Raw genomic sequence first — 14465 nt, 5'->3', positions numbered from 1 at the left:
GTGCTCACGGTCAAATGAAGCCGCTGTTTGGTTTGTTTGATTGTTGTGTCGCGCTGAGTATTCACAGATTGCAGCATTTTTCATGTTGTGACCACATCTGTAATGGCCGACCTCCTTTTTTGAAAAGCGAGGCCAAAATCCAGGTCCCGTCTGGACCTTCCCAGTCCTGTAAAATTACCCTATTCAAGGCACACCGAGAGCAAACTGCAAGCTGCTCTGGAACCATTTGCAGTACATGGTCTCCTTTGAAAGGAAACCGTTTTATCACGAGCAGCCAGACTCACTGTAAGCACTGCAGGCATTGAGTAACAGAAGAAGACACTCAAGCAGGTTTCCATTTCTGCCCGACTATTTCTATGCAAACAGATGCCCAGCATGAAGCGTCATCCTAGTCCACGTTCAGGACATTACATTTACATATCTTTTTCTAACACTATGTCTAGTTAAATACCTATATTTAGACAAAACATATTTATGCCATCTATATTTATATTTGGGGTATTTGTACTTAGGCTATGCATCGTTATACTGAAGCCATTTGTGTAATGTCCCTATTGGCACTGAATTCCTTGCTTTGGCTGTAAATTATCCAGTGAAGCATCCTTGTCTTCTGAATTTCACTGGCTATACAAAAAGCCACAAATGGTTGCAACTGGCTCAGTATTTACTCAAAAGAAGAGAGCGAGGCCCTTCCTTTAAACATGGGCTCTCAATGGCTATTGTCGGCTTTGGAGATGACATGGAAGATCCTGATTGGGCAAGTGACATGACACAAAGGTTTTTTCACCGTGTGATCACACAACATACAACATACATGATTCCTCTAAAATTTGAAGAAGGAAAACATAATGATAGCATCAAAAACGTCAGATAACTCCAAGCTATTCATAGTTAAGGGCCAGGGTTCAAGTCTGCCAGTCTTCAAGAGAGCTTTGCTACATCAGTTTAGGTGGTGTTGGTCGTAGCAGTGTATTTGTTGTATTGTCAGTGTCTTTATTTTACCTGCATGGAGACAACTTGTGAGAAAATGGCCTCGGGGACAGCCAGCAGGACAGACAGCAGCCAGATAGACACAGCTTTCAGACAGGTCCAGAAGACGGCGCTGGACGTCTGGATGTCCATCGGGTTCACGATCGCCTTATACCTGATGGAGACAGACAAGAAAAACATCAGTTCAGCGTCAAATAACAAAACAGCACTCTGAACTAAGTCCAAATGTCGAATCCAAAAACAGACCAGAGGAGAAAAAGGGGCAAGACTTTGATTCCGGGTGAGCTAACTGCTAACATGCTAGCCGACCAGGAAAACACCAGTCAAACAGCTCTGTCACTGACAGGACATCAAGTTCACACATTTATTCAAGAGAAAACCTAAAAAACCTCTTTAATGGAGAAGCTTACACTCTATCAGAGCAGGATTATACAAAAGAGAGCAGTGCAACACAGCTAATAAGGTGCACTAGCTTCCTCTGTGTTGGACTTTAACTTCTTCTTTGTGTGATGCTGAGGACTGCAGCTTCAACAAGCTTCCTGTCACAACAACAGCACACTTTCTTATTCTGCAGCACACACACAGATATTTTGGCCAGATTTCAACATGGATCTATGAATAAACAGATTGAATTAGACTTCAAAAGGCTGCCACTGCGAATATCCACACTAAAAAAAATGTCAAAACCATTATGAAACGAGCCCCTCTTCAGGTTTTCGGGGCTGAAACCAAACATAAATCATCCAGTAATCATTTTGGTTTTCTTCTGACAGCATTAGCGGCTCCAGGCTCATTGTTCGTTCATGAGAAGCTGCAGCAGCCTAACACAAAAAAGGAAATCCCACCGGTTAGCTGGGAGCTTTGGGAGTCAGCCTCAAGTGGCCATTTGAGGAACTGCAGTTTTTGGCATTTTTAACTTCCCATACTATCTGCCAGGACGATGTGACGCTTAATCATTTGTTTTATGACTTTATTATTTATCTTATGTATGCCTGTTTTCTATTCTAATCTATATTTGATTCTGCATTCCTTCATATGGTGTCTTGTGCAGGAGAAAAGACAGATAAATGAGACCTGGTTAAATAAAGATATACAGAAAAAGAAGTTATTTGATACTGCAGCATCGTCTGTGTATAAATGTGATATCGAGCCCTCTTTCATCCTGGTGATGCTTGCATTAGACTGTCAGGATGTTAAACTGTGTTTAAGTAACTCTGACTGCTTCCAGAGCTGCTTTCATGACTGGACCTTGTTATTTCCATCAGGACATCATGCACTTGTGTTCCGTCAGATAGCTGCCGTATCGTATTCAGCGAGTTACATGCAGGATCACGGCGAGCTCAGCCCAGTGTTTCATTCGGTCTCATTTGCCTGCATCTCACTCTCTGTCATACACCCCTCGCCCATAAATCTAACATCGCTGTGTTGGACCTCGCTTCATGTTTTATTGATGTAATGATTCGTTGATTATTTATGTCATGTAGGAGATATGAGTTTTTGTTTTGTCCCCAGGCAGTAAAGGCTGGCACATTAAGTCCAGGCGGAGTCAGTGATGGATGTGTATGTGTGTTTCTCAGGCGGTAAGACTGTCAAAATGGACAAAGTCTGGACAACATGTATGAGCAAGTTCACAGTCAGAGGTGGTGCGAGGCGTTGAGATCGGGGATCTGTGTGGAGAATAATGTTATCTTAAATATCAAGATTCTCCTTCATTGGAACCAAGAGACCAAACCAGGCAAAACAGACCTTCAAAATAACTAAATGCACCCGAAACAACAAAACTCATCACAGCATCAGTTCAGGGTGGGCAGTGATGGACAGGATGACCTTCAGGGACAGTCCCTCAGGAGGTATTTTTCAATGCAAAGCTGCATTGTCTACCTCAGTTCCAGGGTCGGTATCGTCCGTCTGCATCTGTCCGAACGTTCAGAATGATGGTGCATGCCCTTCAAATGAAATAAATCACTGTCTCAGTTCTGCGGTTTGTGACCCTCCCAACGCTCGAGCAGATTAAGTGTAAAAAAGCAGTTTCTTCTCAGCGAAGTTATCCAAGTAACTGAGCGATCGCGCTTGTTGGATCATTACAAATTACAAATAACTTTGTTTTGGCTGCTGTTAGATTTTGTGTTAAAAGACCTGTTGATGGATTTATAATGAGAGCAGGTCCTACTCTATGGTAGCACATTGAATGACTCCAATAAACTCTGAAAAGAAAGAAAAAACCCTCCTGTCTCACTGACTGCAGGTATATTTGCATAAAAATGTGGTTTTGATCTGCATGACACTCATTAAAGTTGTCCTTCCCTCCAACAAACCTCAGTGATGTCCAGAAAGACATCAATGAGCCTCACTGTTGCACTGATTGAGATGCGCCTTCATTACCATGAACACACACACACACACACACACACACACACACACACACACACACACACACACTGCAGTTTATTTTGACTCACAGCTTATTTTCTGCTCACTCGAGCACCAAATGTGGATTAATCCGCCGCTGAAACTAGTCCCCAACAAATGCACTTTTTCCTCCTGTTTGTACGTGTGCTCCTTCTCCAGTGACCCAACTCCTTAAATTTAGCATTAATTAGGTATACACATCTTTGCAATCAAAGTTCTCCACTGTTTTCATTGTTGTTGCTGTTTTGTTTTTGTTTTTGTTTATCTCATTTGCTTCTGCTAAAAGTCTAGAGTGAGAAGCTCTCATTCAGATATGCAGTGATCCTACACAGGAAAAACTGGAGAAAAGTAGTAAATAAAGTGTGTGCAGGTGAAATGGCTGGGGACTGCGTGTGTGTGTGTGTGTGTGTGTGTGTGTGTGTGTGTGTGTGTGTGTGTGTGTGAGTGTGTGTACATACACATATAGTCATATATCAACCTCCACTGTGTGATTATACAGAGTGATTCAGAGGGCGATGAACACAGCGCAGAAACACAAAGTCAGACCTTGAGCATGTATCGCCAAGATTTATCAAAAGACCAAAAAAAAGACTGAAAAGCGTTCGGCTGTGAACACCTTCTGCTTATCATACCTGTTGGATTCATATCTACTTGAATGTTTTCTACACCTTCATTTATTCAAATAAAGGTCAAACCTTCACGATCATTCATGCATTCAGACTCGCGGCACGGAGTTGCTGGGCGCACGCACGGCTTCCCAGTATTGTGCTTTCACCTGCAGAGCAGCAGGATTGGGGACAAAGCTCGGTGGATCAGTTCTGGTCTCCACATTCAAACACACACAATGGTTAGGTCGAGTCCCGCTGAGTCTCTCATTACAGACATCACACAGATTTGCTTTCATGGCTAATTCAGCACAGGAACACACAGACACAGACACAGCAGAGTCTCCACAAACACTTGTGAATTCATGTATCGTAGCACACAACATTGTCAGTGAGGCAGTTTGATCAATGCTGCAATGGATGCAAAATACCTGCTGAAGCAACACTCATTCCCTGACCTACTAATCACAAATGGATGCTTGCTCAGGACCCCTTGGTGTCACTTTTTAAGGCACTAGATGCCCCTTTAGTGTCATTTTTCAAGGATGCATAGTAGCCCGTTCTCACTCCCAGTGCGTCAAACGATGCAGTACAAAAGCTAGAAAAGTCCACCTATTGAGGAGGGTGGGGCGGTACTTTGCACTAAAACCTGATGCCAAGTGGTCCCGACCAAGCGTCTGTATGTAACGAGCTGGCAGTGAGAATGCGTTGAAGTGAGCTCTCCTCCATTTTCTGGTCCTGTATCCACGCCCCGGTGGCAGTAATGTGGCCTGATGATTGAGGGGATGATCAGCGTCATTTGCTACAGCGAGTGCTGGGTGTGTGATGGCTGGTAGTGTGGGAGCGGGAAGGCCGAAGATAGCAGTAAGTCAGTTTTTGTTTGGGATGGTTAACGTGGTGAAGAGGCAGGGAAGCACCTGGGTCCTGAAAGGCAGGGTTTTGTGGGTACAAAAAGCTGAAATGACGGAGTGACAGAAATAATCACGTAATGTCAGAACATTAACCATCATCCCTCTGCGGCTAAAATATATTTGATGCACTTAAGTCTACTTTCTTTGGGGGAAACCTTTAGTGAAAACGCCCAGCAGAAATACCAAATACCAGCGTAACTGAACTGCCATTTCAAAAATATGGGTTCTCCTCTTATGCAGCCATTACTGTTGAGATAAATTGGTCTCAGAAGTGCTGAAGAGACGGTTTGAACCAAGCTCAGTTTAATCTGTTGAGGCTGAAATTGGTGCTGAGGTTTGAAATCATTTGGTGTGCGCTTTGGTGCTTTTGTAAAGCAACTACAGGAGGCGACAGAGAGTGCTTTGAGTTTACAGAGGACATGGAGTCTTTACTGGGAAAACTGAGTCTGAGACATCTGGCCATGGTGATGGTGGGGTTCAGTCCCGTGTGAGATGCATTTGATGTGCTAATGAGCAGTTCTTTCGTTTGTCCTGCAGGCAGTCATCAGTCCACCATTGTGTGAAGTGAGACATGGAGTTTTCGTAGGCTGTTGCAGATTTATTTTCATTGAGTAGCCCAAAAATGGCAACGTCGACAGAGTATTTGAAGTATGTGGAGACGGGTGAGGGCTGACAGTCATTTTGTGTCGAGGGAGTAAAGGAAGGGACGAAGGTCAGAAACCCTCAGCGGTTCGAGGGTCGGTGATGGCAGCTGATCGTGCCCGTGTAACAGCCTGTGGTCTGTTGTTGAGGAAGTTGTGAATCCAGTGGAAGAGGAGTGGGCAGATGCTGAGGTGATGAATTTTCTTGATCACCTGGGGGTCTTGAACTGTGTTGAGGACGGAGCTGAGTTAACCAAAAGCGAATGCGGAGAACTTGCAGGCGATTCCTTGTGTTGGAGGGGGGAGATGAGGGGACATGCCACAGCATCCTCCATCCCTTGTTCGGCCCTGTAGGCCAGCTGGTGGGGTCCAGCAGTCGTCTGACAGCTGAGGGGAAGGTATTCAGGAGCTGTTCTTCCAGGCATTTCATGATGTTGAAGCAGTCGGTCGAGATTGGGCTCTGAAAGGCAGGGTTTCGTGGATACAAAAAGTTTAATTGCCAAACTGACTCAAATAATCGCTGTTAGGCTGTTCTACCAGCCCTGCAAAAAACTTGCAACTATCATCCCTCCGCAGCTAAAATATATTTGATGCGCTTTACTCACCTTTCTTCAGGGCAAACCTTTAGTGAAAATGCCCAGCAGCAACATCAAAACACAACTCAAAACTGTTCTGCGTAGCTGAACTGCCTTTTGAAAAATATGGGTTCTCCTCTCATGCCAGATGTTACTGTTGAGATAAACGAGTCTCAGAAGCGCTGAAGAGACAGTTAGAGTCTGTCGGTTTCATCTGCCGAGGCTGAAACGGCTGCTGAGGTTTGAAATGATTTGGTGTGAACATGAGTTTAGGTTTGATCATGAATCACAGCAGATACAGCGGAGGAGACGGGTTACATGTCCTGTTGAGCTTTCTGAAGCTGTGTTGGCTTGATTTGCAGAGCTGCACATGTTGCTCGCATGGGCCCACCCAGCAGCATCAGCATCTGTTACCAGAGCTACCAATATGGTGCAAACCTAAACTGATTAAAGAAAGGCTTTGTCACCGAGCCATAACCGCAGCTCAGAAGGCCGACAACACTTGGAGGATGTGGAGAAAGTAATTGTCTTGACTCAGCGGCCGCTTTGATGTAACCCTGAGGCTGAGTCATGCATCAACCTGTGGACACAGAGACAGAGAGACGGCACCGTGTCCCAGTGTAGCTGCTTTCCAGGAATGCTGAAGCTCCTCTGGGCTTAGTTTAGGCGATCTCTGTTTTTTGTTTTGACATAATAGAAATAAAGGAACAGGAGGAAAATCTCAACTGAAACTGGGACAAGAGAAGAAAAACGTCAAGTTCATCAACAGGGTGAACTGTGTGACAAGCTACACATGAAAACAAATATGATTGACAGCCATGTTTTTTCGTTTTTGGCTCGCAGGAGCTGCTCCAGTCAGAGCCCAGACTGTGATAGGCAAAACTTGATGTCCTTGCTTTTCGCCGTCTCTCTGCTTTGGCCTTTCCATTGATCGCTCTTTAGCTCCAGTCTTGTCCTGTTCAATCACTTTTCTGCTCTCTACAACTCTCCTTTTATAGTTTAATGACCTCTCCTCCTCATCCCACTTCTCCACTCTCTTCTCCATCCTTGTTTTTGCCTCAGTTTCTGTCTTTCTCATTTGATCTTTGACATCCTTTATCCCACCCTTTACCTTCAAGAACAAGCCATCTTCTGCTATTAAAACCCTTTGTCGGAGTTTTTACAGACTTGACCATCACTCCATAAAGCAGAGCGGTATATTTTCTTCCTCAATGTTTAGCGGCAGAAAGCTGAAAGAAAAATCGATTCCACAAACAAAGCAGGTAAGAAATCCTTTCTTCCTTTCCACTTCAGGTTTGATTCCTTTGTCCTTCCAGTTCTTCATCACACAAACCCGTCCCACAGGCCTGCAGCAATATTTTGCTCTCTTGTCAGCAGGATCTCAGATCCTTGATGTCTGTGCTGGGTGCTCGATAAAGTTGGTGATCTGACAGTCAGTCTCTCAACAAGACATCACAACGACTGAAGTGGTTTTGGCAGACAGAAGGACAGCTCTGCCTTCTGATTGATATTGGTGGTGTTCCCATACTCAAACTGGTATGAAAGCTGTATTTTGGTGGATCTTTGCACTCCAGTGGGTGTCTTCAAGATGAAACTGCATAAAAGTGTCAAAACAGGTCAATGTTGGTCTTGAAGTTGAACTGAAATTGAAACCGGCTGGAGGCCATCACCTGTCGCTGGGGGAGTGCTGAGGTTACAGGATTACTCGTTGTTGTGAGTATTGACAGTCTGGTCATTTGTCATTAACACAGCTGGACCCATGAGACGTCCAATGAGAGCCAGAGCCTCATCAACACTGAGTGTGAGAGATGATGATGGCTCAGCAGGTGTTGAAATGACGCAACAAAAAGTAAAGTCTAGTGCAGTGATCGTCAAGTGATCGTCAAGTAAAATTCAAAAACATAAAACGTGATTGTATTGTAATTGTATCTAGCAGTTGTAACAGACCCCAAGATTGCAAGAGGTTGCTGAAAAAGATGAATCAATTTACAGTTTGGTATTGACAGTTAGAGGCGGTGATGCCAAAAATCATCCATTTCAGTGTCGGATCTTTCTTTTCCACGTTTTCTCATGTCTGTATTGAGTTTTCTGGCGTACCGCCTCATTACAGAAAGCACCCAGCAGCAGTCAGCTGTGGACATATTCAGCTGAAAAGGGTGTTTGTGTGCATCATCTTGATAGGAAGTGATTGGGGCACCGGTAGCCACTCCAATCATTATGCTAATCATCCATTAAGCTTGTTATGCTTGTCAAGGACCTTCAGGCAAGTTAGGAGTCGTTATGGGCCCATTAGTGGCCTCTAGTCTCGTTAGGGGCTCATTAGGGGCCAGCAGGGTCAGATACAGAGCCAGATCGTTGCCCTCAGCTGTGGCATGAGGAAATGAGTTTCCATTAACAAGCTGATATCAAAGCGTTTTAGGCGGACGATGACGCTGTCTATTGGTAAACAAACTGGACACAAAGCTGGAAGAGGAGCTCTGAGCTCTGCAGCCTCCACTCATGTCGCACTCGGACACCAGAGCCAGGAAATAAAAACAAGTCGTTCATTTAGCCATCTGAATTGCTGCTGTGGGTCTTCAGAGGACATTGCCCTGCAACGACAACAGTTTTTGTTCAAGTGACAAAAGAAGAAAAATTATGATTCTGTTAAAGATCCACAGAGTCCACAGAGGGACACAGTCAGGATGGATGGACGAAACGTCAGACTTTGACATGGGAGACCACTGCTAGCTTCCTGCTCCCCAGTGACAGTCAAAGTTTCCTTCGACGATGATCTGTCCCCAAGTCGTTTTGTGCCGGAGGACAGTGACAAAGACATACTTTGTTGTTTAAGGTGGAGGATGTTGTAATTTAGATCTTGCACAGTCACCAAAATGATAGCTCATAAGTTTTGACGTACATTTAAAAAAAAAATGTTGAAGTCATACGTGTCCATTGAAGGTGTCTTCACCAGGATAAGGACCACACACTGGACCTTTGAAGCGCGACGTTAAACCAATGAAGGTGTTAAACATGGTTGGTAGGTCTGGGCTCTGACAGCTGGGCTCATTTTAGTTTCTAGTGCATGAGATTAATCACCTGGATTCACCGAGTTTAATGAATCCTTACCACATCTTTTGTTTCTGCTCTCTATTTTATATGCATATTTAGCACATTAGCTAGTTTTAACTGTCAAATTCATCATCTTATTGACAAATAGACAGATATATGTCCCCATAATGGGAGTAATACATACAAATAGTCACACAAGTTAGGTTTTTCATCACTTCTGGGGACTTTACACAGACTGAACAATCATTTCCAACTTGCATTTTGTCCCCATAAAGAAGCCCATTCCCCACAATGTGACCGTGTCAGCAGACATATGTCCCACACACACACACACACACACACACACACACACACACACACACACACACACACACACACACACACACACACACACACACACACACACACACACACACACACACTCTGTCTCAGACACACACACAGTGCATCTGTTTCAGTGCAGTGCAATTTATTCTTTCTTTATTGGGCAGTTCCAGCGTAATTACCAAACTGTGAAAGGTTCGACTCACAAACTTAGAAACAAAAGCTATTTATCCAACTTCTCATTGTCTCTTAAACTGGTTACGAGCAGATTATAGATGACTGCAGCACAGAGGCAACATTAATGGTCATAATGAGTAATATGTTAATGGAAGCAGCATGTATAATTCAGAACAGGGCAGTCGTACAGCAGACTGTTATCTGAACATTTGAAACGACGCTGCGCCTCTTTTTCTGCTGTTTTTGCATTTATAAGAAGTGCAAACAATAGAATCAAAGCAGGCATTCAGTTTGTTTGCAGTCACTCTTCCAGTTACAGTAGCTGTGATAAATACAGACCCTGCTTCGACCTCTGAGCTCCTCTTCTGTCGGATTTTCAAAATTCAAAGTGACTGTGATTTTCAGAGCCTTTCGGATACATACTGTATGTCATCACATGAGCATCAGCCCTCAGGAGTCAGTCACTAATCCCCCACCCATTACCTACAGGTGATCTAGGAAGCATTAAACACCTGAGGCTGAGGGTCTGCAGGGACACACTTGTTGTCATATCATTAATCAAAACTGCTGGCTGCTGCATGTTGTGACCCTGCAGTTCATTTGCTCACTGTGCTGCAAAAAGAATCATCTAGACATGAACATGAATAAGCAGGTTTCTCACCGTGCAAACATCTCATCCTCAGTATCAAAACCAGGATTTAATGCTGTTGTCTGCTTTCTGATTAATATTGGAATTAGCAACAAAGTCGGATGTTGGAATCAGACAGTGTTTTCAGCAGCAGTGAGCAAGGCAAACAGAGCTGCTTCCTCTAAAAAAGGTTCTTCTCTTTTGTTTCTGTGACATCTCGCTGTGAGCTACTCCTGTACAGCACTGTTTACTGTGCTAAAGCTAAGCTTGAAGAGTGTCCTGATCCAGTCCAGATCTCTCTGCAGCAACACACTGACATTCTTTTTTTGCGGATGTTAAAAGGAAAAACTACATTATAGCACACAAAACCTTATACGAAGCGATCAAAGGAAGGTGTTTTTTAACGCAGAGCTGTCTTCTTTTTGTAGGCTTACTGTAAGACGCGACATGCTTACAGCTGTGGAAGGCTGCACTTGAGCTGAAGCAGCAACAGCACGCTAACATGCTGATGTTAGGCAGGTTTAGTGTTTAGCATATTCGCCAACTTAGCTTAGCATGCTAGCAGGCTAATATTAGCTAATTAGGCCTAAACGCAAAATACAGTTGAGACTGATGGGAATCAGTTTTGCAGGTATTTGGTCATAAAACAAACTAAAGGACAAACTGATGATGAAAAGTCAGAGGATGACCAAAGTCATCACAGCCTAATTCATCCTGAGGGGAACATGAAAGTCTGAACCAAACGTTACAGCAATCTGCTGACAGTAGTGGAAAAGTCAGAGAATCATCAGTCATAGAAGTCATCCTGTGGGACCGTCAATGTCCAATGAATGAATGAATGTTCAATTCAATGGTTGGGATATTTCTGTCTGGACCAAAGTAAAGACAGAGGTAAGGCACTGATCATATTTGCAAATAAGGATAAGTTACAACAGATATTACTGTGCATGGAAATGTCGCCTGCAGCTTAAAAATCTGTCCTTGTGACAGACGTCTGTCCCTCACACCCTCTGTCTCCGTCCACCTGTAGGCTAACAGCTGCTAATAATGTAAGTATTGTTCTGCATTGCTTCCCGTTCCAGAGTCTTGGCTTCTTGCTCCTGTTTTCAGCCTCTCTCTCTCTCTCTGTCTCACCCTGTTTCAATAGTCTCTCACCCCCAAGCTCCACTGCAGTCGCTCCATCTTTCCTCTGCAGTCAGCTGTGCTTAAAAAGGAGATTCTGTTGGATTTCAAATTCAATCATTCATCCGAAGCTCGTGGAGCTGTCGAAGCTGCTGCTGGAAGTGTACTTCACAAACACACAAAGGCTACGTCATCCGTGTCAGATGACTTCCCATTCAGACATTAACAGTCACAGCGCCGCTCGCCACGTCTGGGCGACCCCCGTGGACTCCTCGCACACTGCTCTCCTGAGCTTGTTTCAAAATGAATCTTTACATCCAGCAAAGGTGGGACTCAGTTTGAATTTTTAAATATATTTCTGCAATTTTCTATTAACTTCTACACATGCAAACCACCAAATGCACATGATGGGCCTCCGCTGAACATGTTGCAGAACCAAACAGGATGGGCTCAGTCTGTACTCGTTTCTCCAGAAGGCGTGACACATCGATTAGGACTAATGGGTGAGTCAGACGGTCACTCAGCACGACTCAAGTCCTGACTGTTATCCAACCTGTATGGACAGTTTCATTTTTAGGGAAGTACATGTAAAAGTATCTGCCACCTTTGGTCCAGGTCTGTTCCCATGGAGGGAAATCCTGAAGCATCATATTTTAGGCGACACTGTTCATCCAACCTTCTGGGAACGCATTGCATTTGTCCATTTCCTGTTTCAACAGAACTCCCCCTGCATGAAGCCAACAAAACCTCCACATGGATGACAAAATGCAACCCGTTTTTGTAATCATCCTCAAGAATGACTGTTTACAAATCACTGTCATGGTTAAGATGGCCGTTCATTTGTCTGTTCGAACTGGAATTGAGCAGCAGTCTCACACCCACCCCGACCTCCGACCTCCCTCTGTGGCCTACGCAGCTCTACGACATCATCACCAGATTCATAAACATCAGATGTTTCACCTATAATTTGTGTGGAAGAACTTGACCTCAACACCTTTTGGATGAACCCGAACACCAACTGTGAGCCAGATGTGATCACTGTTACCTCACTGATGCTTGTTTGGTTCAACATCTGGTAGAAAGACTAAGACCAGAAGAGTGGAGGCTGTTCACACGTTCAACTGTCACATGTGGATGCGTCGTGGAAAAAAAGGGAAAGCTCTTGTTGTTTTAAGCTAATTTGACTTTTTAACCTGATTATCGGTTATTTGAAAATCCAAATTTCTCTCATGCACACCGGCGGTGTTGCATGTATGTTTTATTGATGTTATGGCGCTCTGCTTTGCAAATGGCGCAGGCAAATTGAATTTCACCTCAGAAGCCCATTAGTCCATGCGTCGCCCTGAGGGAGATCCGGCTGTCAGCTCTGCTTTACGTCCCAAAACACCACCACATTCTGGCATTTTCTTGTTTTCTCCCCTCTGATTGTGAGCTGCTGCTTTTGTATAGTTTCTCGACAGAGCTGACCTTGAATTTAAAGCAAAGAGCAAGTCTGGACCACGGCTCCCTGCTTTATTTTAAGAAGGTGAGCTGAAGCGACACAGAGGGCTAAATATATCCTAGAGAATTAGGCAGGTAATTGCTAATTAAGGGAGCGTTTCATCAGAGTGTTTCATTGGTTAGGAAGGATTAGGTTCCCTCCAGCGTACAGACAACGGCTGATCACTGGTCAGGAGTAACGGCATGACGAGCAGACAGGAAACAACACCCTTCATGGTGCCAACGGTAGCAGATATCACACACAGAGACCCGAGAGGGAACACACACATTCAGCCAGCTCGTATGCAAATTATTAACCTCTGTCCATCTCGAGTGTTTGTCGAGTGTCAGTGAGTTGTTGCCATCTGGAGCCCGAGTCAGCCCCTCAACCCCTCTGAGGGCATAAATAAAAAAAGCGCTCTAAAGCGCTGGGACACCAGCGGCTTCACCTGACGGAGGACGGACATCAGAGGATTTACAGCCAGGTGACGCTTCTGCAGCGCGACCACAGTAAATCTGATCGTGTAGTTTTCATTAGTTATTGATGAATCAAACTTCCCCTTCAACGTGAAGCATTTGTGGAAAGTTTCTAACACCTCAGCCGGGATCTGTGTTTACTCAGAGTGTTTGCGTTTGTCCAATAAATCCTAACACAAGAGCTCGGCTGGGACTGGATATTCAAAACAGTACAAAGATCCCATAAAGATATAACAGCTGCTAGCTTCTGCTTACAAAAACAGTTTTGCCATGTTTGGCACAGCGATGCCTAAAATTTGGTTAGTAAAGAAGTGTTTGATGTGTGTAAACACACAGTGGTGCATCAGTTGAGGGACGTAGAACATAACAGGTGTCCTGCACAGACAGGAGAAGCCGGGACGTGTCGTTCCGGGAAGTGAATGTCATAAACCAACGACTCCATTCTGCAAACGCCCAGTGATGACACTGCGTCCAGCACCGATGCTGTAAAATTCATGCTCTGCAGTATCTGAGCAGGCTGGGGGAGAGATTCTCCTGACGGCAAGCGAAGTCTGCTGCGGCTAAGTTTAGAAAACTACAACACTTGATTTGGCAGTTGGCAGAACATCATGATTCCACTGATCCTTCATTTGGACGACCGCTCATGACGCTATCATCTCCACTGTTCCACTTACTGGAGTATTGCTGTGTTCTTACTTTCCTCCTCTTTCGCTCATCCTCTGGGTCTGCCTCCTGCCCTCTGGTCATTCATATATTTACTTTCTTCCCTCTATTATCCTCATCCATCTGTTCAAACTTAAAAGGCTGCCTCCCTTCTCTCCACCCTGCCACCGCTCAGCGAAGCCGGCCGGCTGCACCCGGAGCTCCTGAAGCCGATGTTTAACATGTGACCGCCGGCTTCACTGCAGCCACCTGCATCAAGGTAACCCTGATCCTCCTGAATCTCATTGAAAAACCGCCCGCACTCTTTCCTCCTTTCTATCAGACTCAATATCTCATTTTGGATTTTCAGTTCCATCATTCTGTCATCATCTATTTTTCCTCGTCATAATCATCTCACCTCTCGCTCGTCCTGT

At 44.5% G+C, this 14465-nt stretch overlaps 2 protein-coding genes across 3 annotated transcripts in view; both read right to left on the bottom strand.

The window, feature by feature from the left end:
- txlnba (taxilin beta a) overlaps positions 1-14465 on the bottom strand; it is a 356647-nt gene that overhangs the window by 109259 nt on the left and 232923 nt on the right. The window lies entirely within an intron of this gene.
- nmbr (neuromedin B receptor) overlaps positions 1-14465 on the bottom strand; it is a 33433-nt gene that overhangs the window by 16030 nt on the left and 2938 nt on the right. The window contains exon 2 of the mRNA XM_070987642.1: positions 1003-1144. Coding sequence (XP_070843743.1) covers positions 1003-1144 — 142 coding nt within the window. The remainder of the gene's footprint in view (positions 1-1002; positions 1145-14465) is intronic.

The sequence above is a fragment of the Chaetodon trifascialis genome, chromosome 19 (assembly GCF_039877785.1).
Source record: "Chaetodon trifascialis isolate fChaTrf1 chromosome 19, fChaTrf1.hap1, whole genome shotgun sequence".
Lineage (NCBI taxonomy): Eukaryota > Metazoa > Chordata > Actinopteri > Chaetodontiformes > Chaetodontidae > Chaetodon > Chaetodon trifascialis.
Note: the sequence above shows the minus strand (reverse complement) of the source record. Positions and strands in the feature narration are given on the sequence as shown.